The 25051-nt window shown below is 51.2% G+C and overlaps 1 protein-coding gene across 4 annotated transcripts in view; it reads left to right on the plus strand.

Moving 5' to 3' along the window:
• Positions 1-25051, plus strand: part of RGS3 (regulator of G protein signaling 3) — a 122355-nt gene that overhangs the window by 10441 nt on the left and 86863 nt on the right. For 2 of the 4 annotated variants that reach the window (XM_030293556.1, XM_030293554.1), the window contains exons 2-8: positions 3962-4012; positions 6114-6172; positions 7208-7305; positions 8307-8375; positions 16460-16520; positions 17703-17793; positions 18432-18487. In XM_030293556.1, coding sequence (XP_030149416.1) covers positions 3962-4012; positions 6114-6172; positions 7208-7305; positions 8307-8375; positions 16460-16520; positions 17703-17793; positions 18432-18487 — 485 coding nt within the window. Of the gene's footprint in view, positions 1-3961; positions 4013-6113; positions 6173-7207; positions 7306-8306; positions 8376-16459; positions 16521-17702; positions 17794-18431; positions 18488-21088; positions 21303-25051 lie in introns of those variants that run through there. The other 2 variants (XM_030293561.1, XM_030293555.2) reach the window with 2 other exon arrangements.

The raw sequence follows: 25051 nt of genomic DNA on the forward strand, positions 1-25051 counted from the left end.
CCGAGTCAGACTTTGCTCCAGGCCTGTCCTGTGCTCCAGCTCCACTTTTGGCCTTGCCCCTGCCCCTGCCCTAGCCACTGGGCTGTGAGTTCCCTGAGGGCGGGCACTGGGCCATTCAGATCTTCCTGACTCACTCAGGTCCCCATGCAGGTGCCTGGCAAATGTTTGTCAAATGGACTTAGCGAGCACTTGTGTTGGGAGGCTTCTCCATCCTGATTTCTGCGAGAGGGTTGTTGATAGGTGATGGTGTTGTGCAGCTCAGGGATTCTTACAACTTCGGAAAGCCAAATGTGTGTGGGCCAAAGCCGGCTTTGCACTGGTAATCATTTCAGAAAAAATGTTTGGTGTTAAACAGAGTTGCCTTTGGGTTAACGAAATCCGATCTGTGACCGCTGGCCATTTTTGTCTGTTTCTAAACCTTCCACCCCACACTGGATCCGGCCCAGTTTCTGTAGGAGATTTCTCAGCCCCAGAGAGCCCCAAAGTGATAATTGCTCAGATCTTGAGCTAATAACACCATGGGTTCTCTTGGCGCCTTTCACCTCCTCACCCTTCAGCATTATCTGATCCGCACACAGCTTGGCGAGTGCAGTAACCCCTGTTATTAGCTCCACCTCACAACTGGGGACAATGTGGCTCTCAGAGAGAGGAGGCTAAGTCGGGGCTGGAACTGGAGCAGGCCTCCGGGCTTCTGAGATCCGTGTCCTGGGCAGGAGAGCAGCGGGAATTTCTGATGGGCGAAGAGCTGATCAGGGGTTTCCTGGAGCCTGGATTGCTTGGGCTTGCAGTTTCAGCACCCCAAAGTACGAGGAGCAAGAGGTTTCCAGGTCACAGTGGTCAGGGGACTGCTGCACAATTTCCCTTCTTTCTGTTTTCCAAACCCTGCCTGGCCTTCCTCCAGCCGGCAGCAAAGCACAAGCCCCAGCCACAGTCCCAGTTTCACGGGGCGTGTCCGGAGATGAACGGTTGGGATGTTGAGGGGGCGTCACTGTGGACGTCACTGAGGAGCAGTGAAAGGACTTTAGGCTTTAGATCTAGAGGAGAGAGCCCAGAGACTGACAGCAGAACCACAGCTGGGCAATGAAAGTTACTGAGAGGCCACTTCTGGCTCAACATAAGATGGAACGTTGAACCATCAGAGTTATCGCAAAAGAAAAAGGGCTCCCATTGCAGGAAGTGAGCTCCCTATCACCAGAGGTGATCAAGCAGAGGCTGATGGATGTGCGACAGGGTTGTCATGGATGCAAGGGCTTCCTGGTTGATGTGTGGGATTGCTGCAGGCTGGGAGGCCCTGCCGTATCCTCCTTGCCTCCCCAGTGGTGTCCACTGGGTGGATTGAGCTCAGTGGCTTTTTGAGGTTCTAAGAAGAGTCTACTGGACTGGGGAAATTTTTCAGCACGTCATTGGGGAAGAGGAGTATGGTCCTCCTCTCCTCAGTCCATGCTGAAGGGCCACTGGGCATCTGTGAGGATGACTTAATGTTTTGTTTTTATATTGTCTTTAAAAAAATTTAGAAAAGCTGGGGGAAAAACCAGCTCCTGATTCTTCCTCTGCTTTCCAGCCCTGGGCCTTCTGTTATGTTTACATTTCCCCCTCCCTCCCTCTCCTCTTCCCTCCTTCCCTTCTCTCCGTGTTCCCTCTTCTTATTTTAAATTATAGAAGTGCGATAGTTCATATAATTTGCATTGTTGAAGCAGCAATAGTGATAGATTTAAGTTCCTCTTGACTTCCCTCCCTCTAATTCTGTCCCTTCCCTAGAGGGGATCCCTGTTTTTCATTTCACACACACACACACACACACACACACCCCTGTGCCATCTGTACTGTTCTGCAATTTGCTTATTTTTCTTAAACACTTATCACAACAATGTTCCCATGCTGGGAAATACAGAGCCCCCCATTTTTTATAACAGCCCCCTTATTCTATAGCACAGCTAGACATAGCTTTTTTAACCATTTTCATATTGATGGACATTTCAGGTGTTTCCAGTTATTCCTTATTTTAAACAGTGTTGGACAGCCAGCCTTGTGCTTGTGTGTGCGTTTTTGTCTATGATAGTTACCCGGAAGTAGAATTCCTAGGCCGAAGGACATTTACAATTAAATTCTAGCAAATGCTGCCAGAAATTATCCTCCATTTACATTTCCAACAGGGTGTGATAGTACCTGTTTTCTTACATTTTTAACCAACGTTTGACATTATCTGTCTTTTATTTTTAATTTAATTTTTAAAAAAGATTGTATTTTTGGAGTGCCTGGATGGCTCAGTTTGTTGAGCATCTGGACTCTTGGTTTCACTCAGGTCATGATCCCAGGACCGTGGGATTGAGCTCTGTGTCAGGCTCTGCGCTGAGTGTGAAGCCTGCTTAAGATTCTCTCTCTCTCTCTCTCTCTCTCTCTCTCTCTCTCTCTCTCTGTCTCTCTCTCATCTTCTGCCCTGTCCCCCTCTTGTGCATGCTCTCTCAGTCTCTAAAAAAAAAAAAAGATTCAAAAATGTTTTTTTAATTAAAAAAAAAAGATTTTATTTTTAAATAATCTCTACACCCAAGATAGGGTTTGAACTCACAACCCCAAGATCAAGAGTCGCATGCTCCACCAGCTGAGCCAGCCGGGCGCCCCAACATTATCTGTCTTTTAAATGACCTGCCGAGCAGATTGATGGGAAATGGTATTTTGTTAATTTGCGTATCCCAGATCTCTGTGAGGTTGAGCATCTTCTTGTATGTTTATTGGCTGTTTTGTCTTCTCTGAATTTCCAGATCATGACCTTTGTCTATTTTTCTATGGTATTTTCTCATAACCTTGTTTATGATATCTTTAATTGTAATGGACATTGACAATTTTTATGGAGTTAAGAGTTCTCTCTTTCCCTGTTGCCTCTGCATTTTGTCTCTTGCTTAAGAGGGTCTTTTCCAGGCTTATAGACATGTTCAGAGGCTCTTTGGTGAGCTCTAGTCCAGGGTTCCTCAGCCTTTAATGTACCTGTGCCTCCCTGGGGATCTAGTTAAATTGCAGATCCTGATTCAGTATGCCTGGGGTAGGGCCTAAGATTCTGCATTTTAAAAAAATGTTTATTTATTTTTTGGGCAGAAGGGGCAGAGTGAAAGAGAGAGGGAGAGAGAGATTCTCAAGCAGGCTCCACTCTATCACTACAGAGCCCGACACGGGACTCAGTCCCATGAACCCTGAGATCATGACCTGAGCCCAAGTCAAGAGTCAGACACTTAACCGACCGAGCTACCCAGGTGCCCTGAGAGTCTGCATTTCTAACTCTCATCCAGATGCTTTTGATGCTGGTGGTTCTCAGACCACACTTTGAGTAGCATAGCTCTATGTCAATGCCACAGAAAGCCTCCTTATTTTTTCTTTAGGGAGATCAGGGTTCTGCGGAATGACTGAAGGTGATAGCATCAACTTTGAAGGAATTCTCTGCCCACACTTGATCTCATTTCTTTTGCTTTCCCCCCAAATCATTTCTTCCTTGTCCTTGTGTTGTTTTTGCCCTTCCAGAACACAGCTAACTGTCTGTCACGGTGCAGGGCTTTCCCTGACCTCCCCCTTCACCTCTTCCCCCCCCCCCCCCCATGGACTCTTGACCAAGGCCCAGGCTCCTTAACTCTCCAATCTAGGCTTGTGATGATGTGGATGCAATAACTTTTCCAACTGTCCCAGTGGCGAGAGCTCTCCAGCACTGGCCTGGACTTCCTTGTAAAGTAGTGAGCTCCCCATCACCAGAGGGGTGTAAGCCTGGGCTGGAGAACCACTGCTGGGTGTATTGCAGAAGGGACTTCTGATGTTCTGAGGAGGCTGAACTAAGAGGCTTCTGAGCTCCCTTCCAACCCAGAGACTGAATGGATCTTCGAATTGCTTCACATGAACAAAAGAACATTCCCATCTCTGTACCCCATTTCTCACCCAGCGAGGAGACGAGGTGAAGTTGTTTCTGTTGTGGTTTCCTTAGGTCAGCTGAAGCTGTCGATCGATGCTCAGGACCGGGTTCTGCTGCTCCACAGTGAGTATGGGGCCAGGCCATGAAGGTCCTAAATGCCACGCAGAGGACTTTACACTGTACCTGTCCATTTATCCACTTGTTCGTCCTTCCATCCAGCACTCAAGTTCTCACCGAGCTTCTGCCATGGCCTTTGCTGCCTGGACTCTTCTGTTTAGCCCAGCAAGCCCTGGCTGTCTCTCCAGGCTTCGTGGCTCTTGCTGTTAAAATCTCCCTCCACCTCCTGTTGTGTCCCCCTTGAGGGCATCAAGCTTGCTCATGCCTCTGTGCCTTTGTACCCGCTACTTCTTGTGTCTGAAATAGGCTGCCTTCTTTTTTGAATGTCTTTTGAAAAACAGCTCTCCCTCCCTCTGATTTTGCAAGATACATGCCTGCCTTCATCATCATTAAGACTCAGGAAGGAAGGCTCATTTTGCTTCATTTTTTTCCCTCCGGGAATCACCCCCTGACCTACCTGAGTATGTTGTTTCCCCCTCTGTGTCCTTATCGCAGCTCTGACTACGCTGTGTCACTCTGGTCTGTCCGAGAAGTGCAGTGGGGCAGCAGCCATGTCTGCCCCACCTGCTCTGGGGGCCAGGGAGACCCAAGGGTTCCTCAGGTGGGGAGCCTGCCCCCCAGGCCCACGCCCTCGAGGGGCAGGGTGCACACAGGAACAGTAGCTGGGACACCAGGCAGAGTAGACCAGCAGGCGCCTGGGGTCCTCCGGTCCTGGCCTTGGGGAGGGCCCAAGGTGAAGTTCCCAACGACCGGCAGAAGGGGGTTCTTTGCCAACCAGAGCCTGACAACAGCTGTGCAAACAGATTTTGCAAAATGCATCTTGGCCTCCGCCACTTCATTTGTCCTGCGCCGTTTGCTTTGGCTTCACCCCAGTCTTAGAGTTCTTCATCCCTTCCAGCCTGTTCCTCTCTCTCCTTTGACTTCATGTGTTTCATGCCTCAGACTCTGGGAGCCCCGTTGGAACCAAACCCCAGGGCCCAGCCCAAACGGAACAGAGAAGAAAACAGCAAAGAGGCTCTGCTTCTGTCGGACCTGCTGCCTGATTTCTGCAGACCTCAGGCAAATGGGCTGTGCTCGCTTTCGAGATCAGTCTTGCTCCTCACCTCCCACCTGCCCCTGGCTTTTATTTAGTGCAATTTTTTCCTTTGGCAAACCTTCCTTGAGCAGTTCCTTGCTTGCCAGACACTCTGCTAAGCACTTTAGATACATTCTCTCATGTAACCAGCACCACTACCACATGAAGCAGATGTTATAATCACTAACCATTGTCTTATTATCACTCCACCATTAAAAAATAGCAAATTCAGGGACACCTGGGTGGCTCAGTCGGTTAAGCGTCTGACTCTTGGTTTCGGCTCAAGTCAGGATCTCACGATTCGTGAGCGTGAGCCCCACATCGGGCTCTGTGCTGACAGCGCAGAACCCTCTTGGGATTTTCTCTCTCCCCCTTTCCCTCTGCCCCTCCTCTGCTCCCTTGCTCTTTCTGTCTCAAAATAAGGAAGTAAACTTTAAAAAAAAAATTTTTTTTTTAAATCGCAAATTCAGTTGCAGAGAGACAAAGCAACTTGCTCAAGCTCTCCTGTCTCATAAGTGGTGAGTTGGCATTTGCGTTGGTCTGTGGACCCAGGACCACAGGCTGTCTCTGGACCCAGGCTTTTGCCTGCTGTGTTACACTGTCCACCAGCCACAGCGCAGCTGACGGGGCAGACTGAGATCTCCAGCCTGGCCCCTCCATCCCGGGAGGCAGTCTCATGTGGAGGAAGGAGCACCAGACTGGGAGTCAGGAGATATGGATCTAAACCCAGCTGTGTGATTCCTATTGCTCTGATTACTCTGTGACTTTGGGCAAGTTTCTTACAGTCTCTGGGTCCCCGGGTAGTCTCATCTTTCCCATTGAATGAGGGGTTAAACTCAATAAATTTTATGTTCTCTTTCAACTGTAAGATTCAAGGAATTGAGTGCACCCTGAGGGTGCGGGCTGCGTGTGGGAAATGGTGGGAATGGACTAGACCAGAGAGGGGTTAATAGCCAGTGGTTGTTATACATGGTAGGGGCTAGTAATAATCCTTCCTACCCACTCACCCCAATATTTTCATTCTCTGTTTAGTTATAGAAGGCAAAGGCCTGATGAGCAAAGAGCCTGGCATCTGTGATCCCTACGTGAAGGTATGCTGAGCTGGAGGTGGGGGTGGGGGTGGGTGGCATGGGGGACGGTAAGGGGCTATGTCACTAGTCTGAGTCCCAAGGTCTCAGCACATCTGTGGGCCCGGTGCCATTCGAAGTGGCAGCGACCGCCTCACTCTTTGGTCAGTAGGCATTTATTAGGTCCAGTGATGAGGCCCTGAGCTAGGATAGGCCCTTCCCTTCACCCAGCATGGTGCCTGAGCCTTCCTGCCAGAGCTGGAATCTTATAGGTGATCTTGGTCATCCACGTGGGTGAGCACCGTGAATGTGTGGGTGATGGAAATCCACAGAAAATCCCAAGCCCTCTCATGAAAAGCAATGTTTTCACACTTCTCCCTGGCAAAACCGGAGGCAAGGCAGCAGGTTTGGGTGGTGGAGGGGAGGGAGTGTCTCTGAGGCCTAGAAGATCCATCCGAGTGGGGCCCTTGTAGTGAAGACAGAGGCCCCGAAGGGTGGAGGGCCTACTTCCAGCCAGAACCAAAGGCCAGGCGCCTCCCAGAGTGTGCAGCTGGGATGCCAGGTGCCGGCCCTGATGCACCCTTCCATATTCTCCCCAAAGCCTGGTCAGGGCCTCTGTGGGCAAGGACTTGGTCAGGAGCAGGGCAGGAGCAGGGGCAGGGCAAGGGCAGCCAGAGGGCGAGAGTATGGATTTGGGGTCTTAGCGGAGGCCGACCTGGAGCCTCTGGTGAGGGAGCACCTAGCAGCTGCTGGGAACTTATAAGAGAGGCCCACACTTAGAGGGAGAGTAGAGCCGGTTGAGGTATACCCCATCTATGGCTGGGCCTGTGGCTGCCGGCTGCGGGGCCCTGTCCCCGCATCTGACTCCAGTGCCTCGGCTGGGGTTTCTCTTTGTTCCCCAGCATCTGACTGAGGACTCCCCTCTGTCCTCTGCAGAGGCTGGTTTGAAGGACACCTGGGCAGCCTTTCACTTGGGAGATGTGCAGAGTCCACTGCGGGACTTTTGTGATTCTGTGTCCCACAAGTAATCATCTCACGCTTACTTTTCCCCAATTCAAGATTTCTTTGATCCCTGAAGATAATCATCGACTCCGTCGCCAGAAGACGCAGACCATTCTAGGCTGCAGAGAGCCGGTCTTCCACGAGCACTTCTTCTTGTAAGAGTCTGGGGCAAGCCAGGCCCTCGAGAGGAGAGGGAAGGAGTGTTTATCTGGAAACAGCTCTCTTTGCCAAATCTAGAAGTCTATCTAAGCAGAAAAACAGGGACTTCTAAAGGATGCCTTTGTTTTCTTGTTCACGTATGTCCTTGCATCCCTGGCACCCGGCCCAGCAGCGAGGTCCACGGTGATAAGGTGTCACTTGGCTGGTTCTCACAGCCAGAGTGCCCAGCCTGAGGCTGGCAGCCCCTGGAGAGGATGCATTTTCCCAGCGTGCCTCGGGCCAAGCCTTCTCTTTCAGTAGAAGAAATTTTCCAAGCTGAGGGACCCCTCCCCCTTTTGAAATTTGCTAACTTCCTTGAGCCTCAGCTTCCGTGTTTGTAAAATGGGCTTATGACACTACCCTCCTCAGAGAGCTCAGGTGTAAATGCGACAGTGTAACAGAGTGTCCGCTCTTGCTGTTTAATATTATTACTACTACTACTGTTATTATTATTTCTTCCCCCATCCATGAACTCTGGGGCCCTGGGAAGGAAATGGACGTTTCGTATTTTGTTGGTGAAAGTTAAGATTATTCTGTTTTTTTTTTTTTTGCAAATTACACGAGGTAATTTTGCTTATGGTAGAAGAATAGGCCAGCATAAACAAAGAAACGAGAAGACGCCCCAAGCCCTACGACTCATGACACGCCTCGGCTTCTTTCTTTTCAGATCTTTGAGTCTGTGTGGGTGTGTATGTCTGGGCTTGTGTAGGTGTTTACGAAAAAATGGAATTGTTCTATAGTATTACACGGTGACCTCCCTTTTGTCCCAAACCATATAATGTAAACTCTTCTGTGCATGTGAATGCCTACCTCCCACGCTACTGGCATTTGAGCCTCCTTAACCAGCTCCTTATGGTTGCGTTTAGGTTATTGGTAAATTTTGCAATTTGACAGGCTCCAGGGGTCTAGCCTGGAGCTTGGCCCTACTAACACCCTGGCCGTGTGGTTTGCTTTGCAGTCTTGTCCAAGAGGAAGATGAACAGAAGCGCCTTCTGGTCACTGTGTGGAACAGGGCAGGTGACTCCAGGTGAGGGGAGGTGCTGAGCCGGAAGGGAGAGCCCATTGTGAGCCCGCGGGTGGCTGCCGGTGGCCGGGCGGCCAGCAGACGGCAGGGACTCGGTTAATAGCTGTTGGATGAATAAGTAGTAGTGGCAACGCTAAATCTGAGAGGCTGCCGGCCCCTGGGTCCCTGTCTCTCCAGGCGACGCTAAGGATCGCGTTGTCCGAAAGCATTTGCTGTGCCCTTGGCGTCGACAAGACACTGGGTTGGCCACCAGGGACGCCAGCCAGCCTCCATGTGGATTCTGCTCTCCAGGTGCCCACTTTCAGGAAGGGACGACAGGTGATTCACAGATACAAATTACAGTAACAATAGACACAGGCTCAGCTCCACAGGAGCAAAGCTCCTAGGAAAACAGGCCCATTTCTTTCTTAGTCATCGCTGTACCCAGTGCCTAGCACGCAGATGTTATGTAAATATTGTTTGAACGAATAAAAGAATGAATAAGTAATAAGGACAGTAAGCATGGGAAGAGGAAGAGGGAAGTTCATCGTGGGCTGAGGTGATCAAGGAAAGCTTCATGGAAAACATGGGATTTGGAACTTGGGGCAGAGATCAATAAGACGAGGAGAGAAGGTTTTGCATGAGCAAAGGTGAGGAGGCAGGGATATGCATGCTGGGCTCAGGCTGCCACGAGGAGGCAGCGTAGGAGGTGCAGAGGTTTTATGTAGGAGAGTCCAAGCAGGCTGGTCTTGCTGCCCAGGGTACAGGAGGCCGGATGTTGTCATCAGCATGGGGTTTCATACAGCACAGCAGAGGAGAGCTGGGTGACGGGGAGAGTCAGCTTCCAGACAAAGGCGGTGAGAGCACGTGGACTGAGTGCCATGGCCCATTGTGAGCAGTAGGGGTTCATCCACCTGGTGCAGTCCAAGGAATCTGGGGGACCCTATGACTAGAGCATTTGTTGAGTAATCATAGAACCAACTGGTGACCAAAAAAGTAGCTTGGTGAATAAAAATCAGCTCCACTCACCAGCTTAGACTAGAAAATTATTTTGGGGTTGCATGCTTTAAAAAAAAATTTTTTTTAATGTTTATTGATTTTTGAGAGAGAGAGAGAGAGAGACAGAGTGAGTGGGGAGAGGGGCAGAGAGAGAGGGAAACACAAATTCCAAAGCAGGCTCCAGGCTCCAAGCTGACAGCACAGAGCCCGAGGCAGGGCTTGAACTCATGAACTATAAGATCATGACCTGAGCTGAAGTCGGATGCTTAACCAACTGAGCCACCCAGGTGCCCTGAATGCCTTTTTTTTTTTTTTTTTTTTTTTTAAGCTTCTCCATTCTGAGAGAGCGAGAGAGAGGAAGGGGCAGAGAGAGAGGGAGAGAGAGAATCCCAGTCCCAAGCAGGCTCCATGCTGTCAGCACAGAGCCTGATGTGGGGCTCGATCCCATGAACTGTGAGATCAGGACCCAGGCTGAAATCAAGAGTTGGACGCTCAACCAACTGAGCCGCCCAAGCACCCCTGGGGCTGAATGCTTTTTAGCATCTCCTATTTTATAGCTGGTATGCTTTTCAAAATTGAGCCTTATTCAACCTTCATAATGAAGGATATTTCTTTTAATAGAGCATTTACTTTTTCTCATGGAATGGGGCTTATGGTGCTGTAGGACTCATTCCTTCAGCTGCCATTTCCTGGGTACCAATGTGGCAGCGTTTTTCTAGATGCCGGGGACACAGAGGGTCTGTCAGAGACTGTCCTGCTCTTGAGAGGATCACTGGTAGAGACTTGGAGGTGTGGGTAAGGAGGAAGGCATCACGTTGGTTCACCAGAGCAACCAGTTACTGGGTGTCGACCACAAGCCAGGAGATGACAGTGCGTCATCTCATTTAATTCTTAACTCTTAAGAAGAGTATGTTTTTGCCCTACATCTTCAGAAGAGGAAACTGAAGGGAAAAAAGGGAGTCTCTTGCCCAAGGTCAGACAGCCAGTGAGGAGTAGAGCCAGGATGGGGACCCAGGCAGTTAGACCCCAGAGTCCCCACTCTTAACACTATACTGCCTCCTGGCATACGAGCAAAAGGACAGAAGAAAACCAGCAGAGTAGAGAGGGCAGGGCAGGGCAAGAGTGGGGAGGGATCGCCAAACTCACTGGTGTTGTAGGAGGGTCAAGTACAAAGCAGGGACCAGCTAGAGATAAGATGAAGGGTTGATGTCAGCCAAATCACATGATTCTGTAGGTGTTCTTTGGTGCATGGGCTTCCTCCTAAGGGCCGGTGGTTCTTAATCCCAGGTTTGCGTCAGCATCTCCTGGGATGCTTGCAAGGAACCCAGGTTCCCAAGTGCCACATCAGATGGACTCAGTCCAAATCTTCATGGGCAGGATGAGGGATGTGCATTTACACAAGTTCTTGAAGGAACCTCATGCCGCCAGCTTGGTGTTTGGGAAGCTGGTGGTGGAGAGATACTGAGGGGTGTTGAGCAGGGGGAATGACAGTTGTGTGTTCTAGATCTGTCATCCTGGTAGGGCTTTGGAAGGCTGGGGAGGAGCTAGCTGATCCTTGCAGTAATCTGTGAGAGAGATGCTTTAGGGATGGAGAGGAAGGAGACAGACCCAGGACAGATTTAGGAGATTAGGTGAACGGTACTTAGCGGTGGTTTGGCTGTGACATCAGCAGGGGAAGTCAGGGATCATTCTTGGGTATTGGGTGGTGTCCCCAACCAAACCAGTGTGCCCTGGAGGGGGAGGGAACCAGCTTCGGATACACAGAGATGTAGGGGCTGGAGAGCAGCCAGATAGGAGCTGTGTAGGGGGGCAGCCTTGCTGACACAGAGCTCAGGGGATAGAGAGGTCTGTGCCGGGTACAGGTGTGGGAGCCATGGCTACCAAGGTGAAGGGCTGAGTAGGTGGGACCGCCTAGGATGACTGTGAGTGCCAAGGCTCAAGGGTCAGAAGCCCATGTTGACAGGAAAGCCTGAAGAAGACAGAGGAGGAGTGTCGGCGGGACGGAGCATGCCTGGGGAGCCCACCAGATGGAGGCAAAGAGGGGAGCAGGTGCGGGAGGCAGGCACCACCCTGGGATCTGCCACTGAGGTCTGCCCTCCTGGGAGACCAGAGCGAGCCAGGCAGAGTGCAGCTCACGGTTTTTGGAAAAGAAAGCGAGGCCGGGGAAAGTGAGTCAGCGCCCAGCGGGGCAGTGTGACAGAGGCAGTGTCTCCACTTGTTGCCTATTTTGGGAAAGTGAGATTCCTTATTAAACCAAACACAGTTGAACTCGTGGTCACCATCCCAACCCAAAGCTCAAGAGGGGCAGGGCAGGCTCCGACAGGCCTGCCACGGAACAGATCGCCAGCCCCACGGAGGCCCGCTCAGCCGCAGGGAGGCGCAGTGTTGACCCGTCTCTGAGCGAGAAAGACCTCTGAGCTGGGGGAGGCAGGCAGAGCAATGGCAGGAAGCTTCTGCCCTGCGGAACGCTCTCAGATCACATTGTGCTTCCCCAAAGGACGGACACGCAACTTACCAACGCGAAAGACAATTACAGAAGAAAGGAAACAAACATCTATTGAACTCTGTGGCCAAGCACTTTACATGCATTATCTCATTTAATCCTTGTAACAACCCTGAGAGGTAGGAATTATTATTGTCCCTCTCTTCATAGAAGAGGAAACTGAGGCTTACAAAGGTTAAGGAACTTCCCTGAGGTTATCAATTAAGCTCTTAATGTGCACTGTGTGTGGGCATTACATACTGTATTCTAGGCGTTGTCCAACTTAGTCCTCACAACACGGTATAAATAGGTATTCCTGTTGTCTCTCTCTTACACGTGAGGACACAGAGGCACAGAGAGGTTAAGTAACTTGCCCAAGCTAATGCAGCTAGGATGTGGTGGAAACAGGATTCAAGTCCAGACAGCCTGGCGCCAAACCTGTGTGGTTGTAACCACATTATAGCACACTTGACTGTGTCACACAGGCGATAAATGACTCCGAAGCTGTACCCTGTCGGTGTCAGGACACTTGTTCCTCGGAGGCTGGGCTGCTTCCCGTGGCATTTATAACGCGGTTGTACGTAAGTCATCCAGCTGAACATGTGGCAGTTATGTTTCGAAACGGGAGATAGAAGGGAAGCATCTGTTTCACGAATTCTCACGATCCTTTCAGTGATGGCCATAAACTTGTGTATGGGGAGCAAAATGGTCTACAGAGACGTTCTGGGGAAGGGCTGGTTGATGTCATGGGGACACAGTGGGAACCAGGGGAGGGGAACCAGGCCTTAGAGCGGAGATTTTGGCTCCAACTCACTATGAGATCTCGGGTAAGTTCCTTCCCCGCTCCTGGCCTCAGTTTCCTCAACTGTGAAATGCAGTGAAAAATGCTAAGATATTCAGCTTTCAGGCTTTGTGAGTTTTCAAGAAATTATAGACATTTTCAAACATAAGCAAAAATAAAAAATATCATATAATGAACCCTCATATGTTCATAGTCCAGCGTTAGCAATTATCAATGTATGGCCAATCTTACGCATTCTCCCCTCCTCCAGTGGATTATTTTAAAGCATATCCTAGACATCATCTCATCTATATATCTCTCTCTAAAAGATGGCTTAAAAAGACAACCACAATGCCACTATCATGCTTGACAATTAACAGTAACTCCTTAATATCACCGACTATGGAACTTGGCTATTTAAAAGTTTTGTTTGGGGGCACCTGGGTAGCTGAGTCGGTTAAGCGTCCAACTCTTGGTTTCGGCTCAGTTCGTGACCTCACGGTTCATGGGTTTGAGCCCTGCATGGGGCTCCTCGCTGGCAGCGCAGAGCCTGCTTGGGATTCTCTGTCTCCCTCTGTCTCTTCCCCTGTTCTGCTTGTGCATACACGCGTGCATGCACACTCTCGCTCAAAATAAAAAAAAATATTTTAAAAAGTGTCCTTTAAAAAAAACTAAAAGTTTTGTTTGGTGATATGGCGCAGAACAGACTGAAGCTTCTAGTATCAATCATAGTGCTTTCAGAATCTGTGGCCAGAGAACAGTGTTAGGGTTGTAATGTCACGCACCAAGTTAAAAAAAGAACAAAACACACACACGTGTTTGAAACACATCATCTTTTATGCGAAGAGTATGTACATTTATGGGGAGTCTGCCTGCTGTGTGTCATGCCCTGTCCTGGGTACTCTAAGTGTTCTCTGTCCTTTAATCTACTTTCCAAACAGGACTCTCATGCCAAGTACAGTGCCATAATGTTAGAGAGCTTGTGACCAGACATAGGGAAAGAAAAGGAAAGAAAAAAATGGTTGGAAAAGTATGTGTTCAATTTAAGCCGTCCAATTAAAAATAAAATTGATATTAAATGGTGTAACCCTGTAACAGAAATAGTTTAAGGCCCCTGAGAAAGCGAATTAAAATGCATTCCCTGAAAATAATGCATTTTCATTTTGTTGTTTTTTTTAAGTTTATTTTTTGAGAGGTGGGGGGAGGGGCAGAGAGAGAGCGCGAGACAGACACGATCCCAAGCAGGTTCCGCACTGTCAGCACAGAGCCCGATGTGAGGCTTGAACTCATGAACTGTGAGATCATGATCTGAGCTAAAATCAAGAGTCAGATGCTTAACTGACCTAGCCACCCAGGTGTCCCTGCATTTCATCTTGTAGTGGGTCTCTAATCCTCTGCTCAAAAGGCGACTGAGCCAAATACCATTCCCCATGAGTGTTCCATGAAGCTTTATCTCTGAGCCTTTGTGCTGGCTGTTCCCTCTGCCTGAGGTGCTTTTCTTCTTACTCTCTTTGGCTTAACTTTTCAGGCCTTCTTCCTGCATTTCAGCCCTAAGCCAGCTCTTGCCTCCCCAAGCTTTCAGCATTTGTTGCCTGCGCTGTTCATCTGTCCGTCTCGCCCTGTCTAGTTATAGCCTTTGTATTGCTGTCTTGGGTTGCTATTTAAATTCCTGCATGTTTGTCTTCTTTCCTTAATGTTGCGGCTCCTTGCCCAGTGCCTGCCAACCAACCGTGGGCATGATGGATTCATCCATTTGTCAGGCCTTCACTGAGTGCACCCAGCCCTGAGCTCAGGGTTTAGCATTCAGAAGTAACCAAGGCTTGGCCCCTGAGACTTTGTGCTGGTGAAATTTTCAGGCAGTCTCCAGGGTGAGCCCTAGTTCCCAAGTTTATAAGCTGACTGGTATATTGCTGTGTACTCAGATTACATGTAAAAGAAGTCTTTCTTCCTCCAAAGATTTCAGGCTTAAAGGAGTAGCTAATTGAAGAACACTTAGAGAGAGTTTCCTGCTTATGGACATTAATTGTGACAATTTACTTGGCCTGAATTAGCATGAAATCATTGGAGGCCCCTTAGCAGGAAGCAAAGCTCATGGGAGGCTATTAACCATTTAGCATTCTCTAAGCACCAGGGAATAAAAATTCCACTTATTGAAGAGCAAGAGGAGAGGCAGCCTGTATTACAGCTAAAGCATTGTGCCTGGAGATTCAGACAGTTACAGCCATAGCCAGTGTGAAAGGAAAGTGTGTAGCAAGGCAGTGTGAGCACCTCGATACCAGCTGGGTTGCTCTTGAATGTGTTGACAAACAAAATTAAATTGGCGGTGAGGACGTTGGTAAAGTCTGGACAAGGCTTTTCTGGAATGGCAGCTCTGATCAGTGTCTGCCACGGTCACCGCCACGTAGTGCTGACTTGGCCGCTTCCCAGGAGGGAGGCACGTTTGTTTCCCATGGTGGGGGCTGGCGAGATGGGTGTGGAAGGGTTGCTTGACCCGGGGTGAGCACACTGGCCTCTTTGGGTAGATTATTAATATGGGCTTGTCTGATGGGAGGGGGCAAGGAAGAGGGGAAGCAGGTGGAGCCCAGGCCACAGGAAATGGGGCCAGGGGGAGAGAGCAGGGGGAGTAGCAGAGTGACAGGAGCTGGTGAGGCACGGCCAGGTGTGGAGTGTGCATCGGCAGGGCAGGTGTGACAGTTACGAGGATCAGTCCCTAGCAGTCTGCAGCCCCAGCCCCTCACTTTACTTGGCTGTCTGCAAGAAGCCAGTTTTGTTTTGCTTAGGACTGTCAGATGGTAAGCTGCCACCCTTTCCGGAGAATGCAAACAATATGTATTTATAGAGACCTAGTCCACTGGTCCTTGACTGGGGCAGGCACAGGCGGGTGCCCTGCAGGATTCCCAGGACGGCTTTTTTTTTTTTTTTTTAATTTTTCTTTAATGTTTATTTATTTTTGAGAGAAAGAGACAGTGTGAGTGGGGGAGGGGCAGAGAGCGAGAGAGAGAGGAAGACACAGAATCTAAAACAGGCTCCAGGCTCTGAGCTGTCAGCACAGAGCCTGACGCAGGGCTTGAACTTGGGAACGGTGAGATCATGACCTAGGCCAAAGTTGGACACTCAACCAACTGAGCCACCCAGGCGCCCCAGCTTTTTTTCTTTTTCTTTGTTTTTAATGTTTATTCATTTTTGAGAGATGGAGAAACAGAGCATTAGTCGGGGGGGGGGGGCGCGCAGAGAGAGAGAGAGGGAGGCACAAAATCCGAAGCAGGCTCCAGGCTCTGAGCTGTCAGCACAGAGCCCATTGCAGGGCTCAAACTCATGAACTGTAAGATCATGACCTGAGCCGAAGTCGGATGCTTAACGGACTGAGCCACTCAGGTGCCCCAAGAGTACCCTATATTGATGAGCAGTGAGAAATGTATAGAGTTGTTGAATCATTATACTGTACACCTGAAACTAATATATGTATGTTAATTATATTTTTTAAAAAGGAGAAAAAAAAAAAACCAGACCCAAAGCCTATGGGTAGCTCTGAGCTTCTGTGGTTGGTGGAGGGAGTGCTGTTCTCTGATCCAGGATGCCTGGCTTTCCCACGGGACTTTACTACTAACTAGTTCTGTGACCTTGGGAAGAGGACTGGCTCTGAGCCTCAGCCTTTTCCTCAGTGAAATGGAGAGAATAAACCCTCTCCAGCTTCACTCACAAAGTTGGAAAGCACAAATTGGGTGATGCAGGTAAAAGTGCTTTGTAAACCACAGTGTATCAGGCAAACCTACGTTGCACTTGATAATTGGCCTCCCGACAGAGCCCTTGAGAAGGTGCTGACTCAAGCCTCTGTTGTTCTCCCAGACAGAGTGGATTCATCGGCTGCATGAGCTTTGGGGTGAAGTCGCTCCTGACTCCGGACAAGGTGGGTCCCAGAGAAGCCTCTGGCAAGGTCGTCCCATGGAGGCCAGGACTAGTACGGGCAGAGGCCTTGGTCTGGAAGCCCTCGGGTGGGGCTTCTGTCTTGTGTGCTTCATGACCTGAATAACAACACTTTATCATCTGAGTGACCAAGGGTTTAGGTCCCCTTCTTGGTTCCTTCTTGTCAGAAATCAGTTGTCCATGCAGCTCCAAGGCTTTCCAGGGGGCTCTGGGTCTGTTGTCTGCCATGAAGGATGCTGGCAGGTCCCTCCCTCGGAGTTCAGCACTGCTGGGCTCGCCCTGGAGGAGGAGGGCCGGGTGGTTCTCCCCCTCTGACGTGATCTACCAGGTCTCATGTTTTTGAGTCTAGCAAGTGCTCAGGGATGGAGTGAGCAGCGACATCCCCTGTGGAGCTTTCCTTTAGGCTGAGTGAAGACTCTCTGGAATCCTGAGACCCTCCCTCTGGGTAGCGGGTCCCTTATCCGCCTCTGCACCGTACCGCCTCCCCCTACCGCCAAACTGGAGGCTTTTGAGGAGGCGAGAGACATGCTCCTTTTGCACATGCCCAGAGATGTCCTGGTGGCCTCTGCATGGAGTTGCCAGGTGGCCCTGCCACTTGGTGTCCTGGAAGTGAAGTCTGGGGGTAGGTGACTGAGGAACCTTTATCCTGCACGTGGGTGCACGTGGGCGCCAAGTATCTTCTCTTGATGCAGCTGTGGCTTCCTTCCCTCCTGGGGGAAGATGTTCCCTCCATGGGACTGTTCAGGGGCCTCAGGACACCTACTCTCTGGCCTCTCTGTCCCTCCCCCACTCCCTCCCTTCTGTTCTGTCAACATCCATTGGGCTCCTACTGTATACCAGGCACAGTGCAAGGCACATCAAAAAGCCTGTGCACAGCCTAGTGGGAAGACAGACATCCAAATAGACCACTGTTCTCCAGGGCTGACAGGCTGTGGGAATTCAGCAGAGGAGAGACCAACTCTGCCTGGAGCATCAGGGAAGGCTTCCTGGAGGTGCAGGCATGGCAGCTCCCTTTGGGGCAGGGCCGCCGGACCGTCTGTCTCTACAGAGACGCTGCTCCTGAGGGAGGCTCTCCAGCTGCTGCTTTTTGAGGGGGGTTGGTGGCTGCCTGACCTGTGCCTTCTGCCTCCTTTGTCTGAGCATGTCATGCCTTCTCTCACGACAGGAGATCAACGGCTGGTACTACCTTCTGGGGGAACACCTGGGCCGGACCAAGCACCTGAAGGTGGCCAGGCGGCGACTGCGGCCCCTGAGAGGTGCATGGACACCACCTTTGGCTTCTGCCCAGACACGCTGCTCCACTCACCCCCTTGGCTTCTCCCTTCCCTCCCTTCCTGCATAGTAGCATCGCCCCGGTGTTTTGTGGCATCTGTCACCCCTGGCTGCAGTCAAGTCAGGGGTCCAGGTCTCACAAACACCTGCTATGATGCAGGCTGCAGGCAGCCTCTTGCCTCCAACACCTTTATTTATATGGTTGGACCTTCCTGGGAGAGGATTATAGGCCTGACGCCATGCGGTTCAGCAACCTCCATTCTAGCTTATGGAGGGCTGTGTTTCAGGAACTTTCTGCATGACTCCTTCTCAGGATTCTCCCATGGGCTGCCTTGCTGGCCTCAGTGTGTCTACCTTGATAGGCAGGGCAAGTGGGCCCTGCCACGAGTCCTGAGGCTCAGGACCGGGATTTCATGTTCCCTTCTCTTCTTTCCTTCTCACATGTAGTCCTGGCTCTTGATTCCCTGGTTAGCCTGAGCTCGGGCACCCCCACATCCTGGAGGCCAGCAGTGACTCGGATAGCCCTGTGGGCCTGACACTCTGGCTTGTCCTCTGGGTGGTCTGTGGAATGGGCCCTTATGTGCCAGGAGGAACTTTCCAACTCTTCTCTGTCATCTTCCAGGCCCGCTGCAGAGAATTCCAGGATATGGGGACACTGAGAGCGGGGAGAAACTCAAGGTAGGTGGGGACATGCCTGGGTAGGACTGACAGGGCCTGGGCATCACCCTGGGCTCTAACTTGCTCCTGGTCTGTCCCTTGGCCCAGGAGACCCCCTATTAAGACCGCCTTTGGTGCCTGACACTCAGGTTCACTTGGAGCTTGGAAATTCACAAGGCATGCATTTTTATTTATTTATTTTTATTATTTTATTTTATTTTATTTTATTTTATTTTATTTTATTTTATTTTATTTTAACATTTATTTATTTATGAGACAGAGAGAGAGCATGAACGGGGGAGGGTCAGAGAGAGGGAGACACAGAATATGAAACAGGCTCCAGGCTCTGAGCTGTCAGCACAGAGCCCGACGCGGGGCTCGAACTCTCGGACCGCTAGATCATGACCTGAGCCGAAGTCGGCCGCTTAACCGACTGAGCCACCCAGGTGCCCCAAGGCATGCATTTTTAAGTGATTATTTCTTGTGCTTTTCTCAGGTTACTCTTGCTTGGGGCAGTGGTGGGGGGAGAGCCAGGCCCGGGCCCCTGGAGATGGCAGAGTCTGGATCTTACCAGCTTTCAGTCTCTTAAATCTGAGCGTCCCCTTTCCCCCCAGAACCCTCAGACAGCTCGGTTCCCCTGGCACCGTGGCCAAATCACCCTCCGCTTAGGCCTGCTTGATGTCAGCGAGCAGCCATGAGGCTGAACCTGAGACCAGTGGGTCCTTACTCCATAAGGCTGTGAATCTAGAGAGAAACCTTCACATAGGAATTTTGGTGAATTCCTCCAAATTCATTCCGTCTCTTGCAGAACATGGCAGGGGACCATGGTTTTCTGTAACAGCCGAGAGAGGGAGAAACAAACTCCCAGTGACTGAGAAGCCGCTCTGTGCCAGATGCTGTTGTTATCTAATTTAATCCTCACTGCCGCCTCTGTGATGGTCGTTGCCTCCCCATCTCACAGATGGAAGGCTCAGAGATGTTAGGTCCCTCTCCACGGCCACACAGCCAGCTAGTGATGGAGGCAGCACCTGAAGCAAGGCCTGGCTGCCTCTAAATACACTGTGCCACACTGCTGCTTCACGTGGCCTACTGGGAAGATATGATGGTGCTGTTTTCCCTGATAACATCCTACATGTAGGTGCATGATATTCTACAAAACATCTTCCCTTTCATTTGCTCAATTCATTCCCCCATTCGTTCTTTCATTCATTGTCTATTGAACATTCTCACGGGCTAGACCCTGCGCCGGGTGCTGGGGTACAGCTGTGAGCAAGTCAAAGGTGCCTGCCCTCATGGAGCATATAATCTAGAACGGCACGGTCCAACATGGTAGCCACTAGTGTCTTGAAGAGTGGCTAAGGTGACCGAGGACCTGAATTTTTCATTTTATTTAACTTTAATTCAGATTTACCTGGCACATGTGTCCTGTCACTACCACATCGGACAGCACGGTATTAAAACCATTTGCTGGTTACTGTATTCTGTGGCTTCACTAGGAGTTTAAACCTTCTAGCTTCAGTGTAGGAGCTGCAAAGACCTCTCTCCCTTTCTCTGTACCTGCCCAGCACAGAGAAGGCAGTGACTAGAGAGCCTTCCTGGTGGTTTGTAGGAATGACACGGACACAGGCATCAACACTGCACGTTTCTAGGTGGCTTCATTCTGGATCTGCACCTAGGCCCTGACCTGTGGGGACGTTGTTCTGAGGCCCATTTGATTTTCCCGGGCTTGTACACTGAGAGATGTCCACAGGACTCAGCACAGTGGGGGTGGTCGTCAGAAGCTTGGTTGGGCTGAGGGAGAGCCCCCCAGAGGTCATCTGCTCAACTCTCCCTTTGTACACATGGGGAGGAGATAGAGGTCCAGAAACCTGGGTGATCTGCCCACTGTCACGACAGCCAAAGCTGGGCTGTACCAATGGACACTCTCTGGCGTCAAGGACATGAGTGGCGGGGTGGGTTTCCCCAGAGACGGTGAGGTGGTATAAGGGGCGCGGGGCTCACCAGGTACTGCTCTCCAAGGCAGGGAACAAGACTGGGGGCCAGCTCCACCCTACCCTGCTGCGTGACCTTAACCACCGCAGTCCTCAGCTTCTTGATGGGCAAAACGAGGAAGCCAGATCATCTAGTGATTGGAACTCCCTTCCTGATTTGCCTTTATGGTCTACATGTCGTCAGATCCTTAAAGCTGAGGAAACTGACTTTTAAGCAGCTTCTGAATGGCAGGCTGTTCCTCAGACTCCACATGTTTCGTGTTCTCTGTTTTGAGATGGGATGTCTGTGAGTGCAACCCCCTAAAGCGTCCTTGGATTCTTTAGATTGTGTTAATCCTCTGGATTTGCTGCCCGGGACCCTGGGATTTGCAGGGGGAGGTGGCGTTGTTATAGAGCGGGCCGTGTTTTCTGCCTGGGTTCTTGTCCAGCCAGGGGTGTTTGTGAGAACATTGGAATCACAAAGTGGCCCATGGCGGAGAATGCAGCCAGAACAAAGGCGCCCTCTCCCCGCCGGGGGCCGGGGGGAATACTAACTAGTTGACAGGAATTTTAATATAAAACTCTCCCTCTTCCTTGTCATTCTGAGGTTTCAGGAAGCCTTCGGGCTTATCGTGCAGAGGCACACAGCACAGACAGGGCTTGGGGAGGTGAGAGGTGATTTCCTGCCATTCTTCTGCGGGGCGGGCTTCCCAGGGCGGTCATGCCAGGCTGACTGGGCGCAGTGTGGACTCCCACTGCTGGGGGGAGAGCTGGGATTTCATGGGGCGGCAGCTGAGACAGGACCAGCAGCCATGAACCGGTTCAATGGGCTCTGCAAGGTGTGCTCGGAGCGTCGCTACCGCCAGGTGGGTTCTTAGCCCCTTGGGGGCGCATAGGGTGTCATTGGGGGTCGAGGATGGGGGCTCCTCACCTGAGCAGGACTTCTCTCCCTGCAAGTCCTTCCTTGTTTCTTTCTGCTCATGGCAGGTTAATTTCAGTCTAGGGAGAGGATAGAGGTAGGAGCTGGCTCCAAGATCCACCCTTTATCCCCTCTCTAGGGGCAGACCAGGGCCAGCTCTATATTGTCCTAACCACAGATGTGTGGTGTCCTTGGTGAGATTATCGAGTTGATTTTCTGTTATTTTTATCTGGGGGCAGTGTGGGTTAAAAAAAAAAAAAAAAGGCCTCCCAAGCTTGAGATTGGAAATGGCTGAGCAGTTGGGTTTTGTGTTTTTACTAACTTTACACTTTCACCAACTTTCCCTACTTCTGATGGGACAAGAGTGCCTGTCCTGCATTGTCTGTGTGTGACTATGTGTTTTCACATGTGTTGCTGTGCACTTTTATGTGAGATGGGACGTTTCCGTGTATATGTGTGCACACATGATTTCCTCCCTGGTAGGTGTGATGCCTTGGGGTGGTTCCGGAGTCCTCAGACTCCAGCCCATCCTTACTGAGAAGGTTTGGCCTCTCAGCCTCCTGTCTTGGATGCGGGGCAGAGTGGGAGTGACGATCCCTTAGCTTCAAGGCTCTTCTGGAGCTGTGTGGGGCCCTTTTTCTTATAAACAAGGAATGGGGACAGGGAGGGTGAAGGCAAAGGATGTCCAGATTTTGGGAATGTCCAAACTGAGGGGAGTTGAGGAATGGTTCTGATTTTAAAGGTATAGAAAAATCCCTCTGTGTATTGTAATGACCAGACTGCAATGTGGGTCCTGAGTCCTGCAGACAGGCAGCCTCAGGTCCTAGGGAGATGCCCAGAGGGGCCTCCTGCACCTCGGCTTGGACCCTGGGACCCACCTGTTCTTCCTGCTGTGCTCTCCAGGCATCAGGGCCTGGCCTGCCCTCCCAGAGTCCGGCAGAACAGCCCCTAGGACACCAGCAGCTGGGTGCAGGGTGGTAGGGCAGAGGGCGCTGGATGGAAGGTTGAGAAGTTTTTGGTCACCTTGGGATATGGCCCAGAAGACTGAAGTCCGCTGGCTGTCAGAGTAGGGCCAGGCATGGGTATGGGTGGGGCCTGGGGCTCTGGGACTGAAGTTCGAGACACATCCTATACTAGGAGCCAGCACAGTATTTGGGCACCAGCTTTTTGCTAGACCTGGCTCAAACTCAGCCCTGTCCTCTTTTTTCTTTTTTTTTTTTTTTTTAAGTTTTTAAAAAGCTTATTTATTTATTTATTTTGAGAGAGAGAGAGAGAGAGAGAAAGAGAGAGAGAGAGAGCGCGTGCACAGAGAGAGAGGGGGAGAGAATCCCAAGCAGGCTCTGCACCAATAGCACAGAGCCTGATGCGGGACTCAGACTCACAAACTGTGAGCTCATGACCTGAGCTGAAATGGAGAGTCAGATGCCTAATGGACTGAGCCACCCAGGCACCCCAGCTCTCTACAGTGCCCTTGGCTGTAGCTCTTGAGCCTCAGTTTCCTCATCAGTGGAGGTGGGATGGTAATATCCAGTGATGGTGCTGTGAGGCGAATGGAAGGCTGTGTACAGAGTGCCTGTGCAGCGCCTGGGATGGACATCTAGGAAGTGTTCAGTCAGCAGTGGCAGTCAGGGACTCGGGTGGAAGTCTGGGCGTGACAGGGGATCAGAAAGCAGGCAGGAGGGCAGAGGTGAGGTGCCAGCCTGGGTGAGGGCTGGGAGCAGTGACGGTCCCTGCCTTGGACAGGAAAGAGCAAGAACCCCCTCCAGGAAGGATGGCCTCTGCCAGGAACTCCTCCCCTCACCTCCTGATCCTTAGGCCCCAGGTCACAGAGGAGGACTGAGAGCAGGGCTACTTGCAGCTTCAGCTTCCTTCTCTGTGCCATGGGCATGCTAAAACCAGCCCCGAGTACCCCTCGGGGCTGCAGTGATGATCAGGTTCCCTGGGCACTGTCCCCAGGGCTCATGATGGACAGAGCATAATTCTGCCTCCTTTGTGCGGTCCCCCTTGTCACACTGAGCCCGGAGGGGAGCTTGCTTCCCGGCACCCTTTCCCTTTCCCTTTCCTTCCCAGCCCCCAGCTGGCTTAGACTTTCCTGGGCTGGTTCTTCTTAGGCTGGTGGCTAGGAAGGCCCAGGGGGCTCAGCCCATAGTCCTGCCTGGAGGGGCCCAGGGTGTGGGAGGGGAGGCTGTTTTGTGGGAGCACACGCCTTCTCTCCAGATTCAGCTCTGGGGCCAGTTCCCAAACTGTTCGCATTGAGCCCATGGGTGTTAGGACCTGTTTGCAGAGCTGTCATCCCAGGCAAGAGGACTGTGGTCCTTGCTGGGGTAGGACTGGGAAAGGTCTAGAAAGACTTTGTAATCCCAGTCTGCTTGGGCTGAGGATGGATTGAGAGACCCCCTGAAGTCCTTGTGAGTCACATGGAGTGGATCAGGCTCCTGACATCTTCCCTCAGCCCAGCCTGGGCTTTTCACGCTCACTCTACGGTTTGTTTTTCTTTCTTTCTTTCCATTTTTTTTCCCTTCCTGTCTTAGCTGCGTGTTTTCCCAGAATTCTTATGGGAACAGGGTATTTTCCTGCCCCCTCCCCCTTCCCCTTGTCTGTCAGATTTCCTGTTTTACAAACTCGCTTTGAATCCAGGCCCAGGGCTGGTGGGAAGCAGAGCCTCAGGGGCCTCCCCGACAGCCTCCAAGGGCCTTGGTCACCCTGGGTCCCCCGGCCCTCCCCTTCCTCATGCCTGGCCTTTGGGACAGCTGGCAGGTGAATGCCAGGTGCCCAGCCTTGAAGAGACAACCCCTAAAGGAAGGAGACACGAGTGTCCTGACAAGGCCACTGGCCCTCGACCTTTTCCAGCTTGCTGAGCTGGCTTCTTTCTCGACCTGCCCTCCTTGTGCCTCACCAGGGCCCCCTCCATGTCCACTTCTCCCAGGGAGTCTCTTGGGGCCCCGCTCAACCCCTTTCTGACTTTGACCCTCTTAGGTCTGTAACTTTCATAAACCTGCTCGGAGCAGCCTGGAGTCGCTCTTTGGGGAGGCAAGGTCTGGGTTGTCCGTACCCCACCCAAAGTCTAACTGGCAGTATGCAGAAGGCTGAATTGAACCGGCTAGCAGACAGCACTGCACCCCGACAGTTTCCTGCTGCCGGTGGGACAGTGCTGGGCTGTCCTCACTAAGCACTTGCTGAGTTCCTACCGTGCACCGAGCCTGCCTTGCACCGAGCCTGCCGTCCAAAGTCAAGCACAAAGAACTGTTCCCAGCTCTGTCCTCATACTCGGCTCCGGTGCATGTTGTATCCTTCGTTTTGGAGAGATCTGCATATTCTTGTCACCCTCTAGGACCCAAAGACCGGCCCCCCCATGCCTTGATACCTCAGCAGAACCCGGCATGCATCAGGAGCTTGATAATTTTGTGTTGCTTTGGAAAGAGATCCGAGGGCTGCCTGGTTGGCAGCAGAACGTCTGACCCTTGGTCTCAGGGTCGTGAGTTCACGCCCCATATTCGGTGTGGAGCCTAGTTTTAAAAAAGGGGGTTGGGGAGCCTGGGTCACTCCATTGGTTAAATGTCCGACTCTTGGTTTCGGCTCAGGTCGTGATCTCATGGTCTGTGGGTTTGAGCCCTGCGTCAGGCTCTGTGCTGACAACGTGGAGGCTGCTTGGGATTCTCTGTCCCTGTCTCTCTGCCCCTCTCCCCAACTAGTGTT

This window comes from Lynx canadensis, chromosome D4 (genome assembly GCF_007474595.2).
Source record: "Lynx canadensis isolate LIC74 chromosome D4, mLynCan4.pri.v2, whole genome shotgun sequence".
Lineage (NCBI taxonomy): Eukaryota > Metazoa > Chordata > Mammalia > Carnivora > Felidae > Lynx > Lynx canadensis.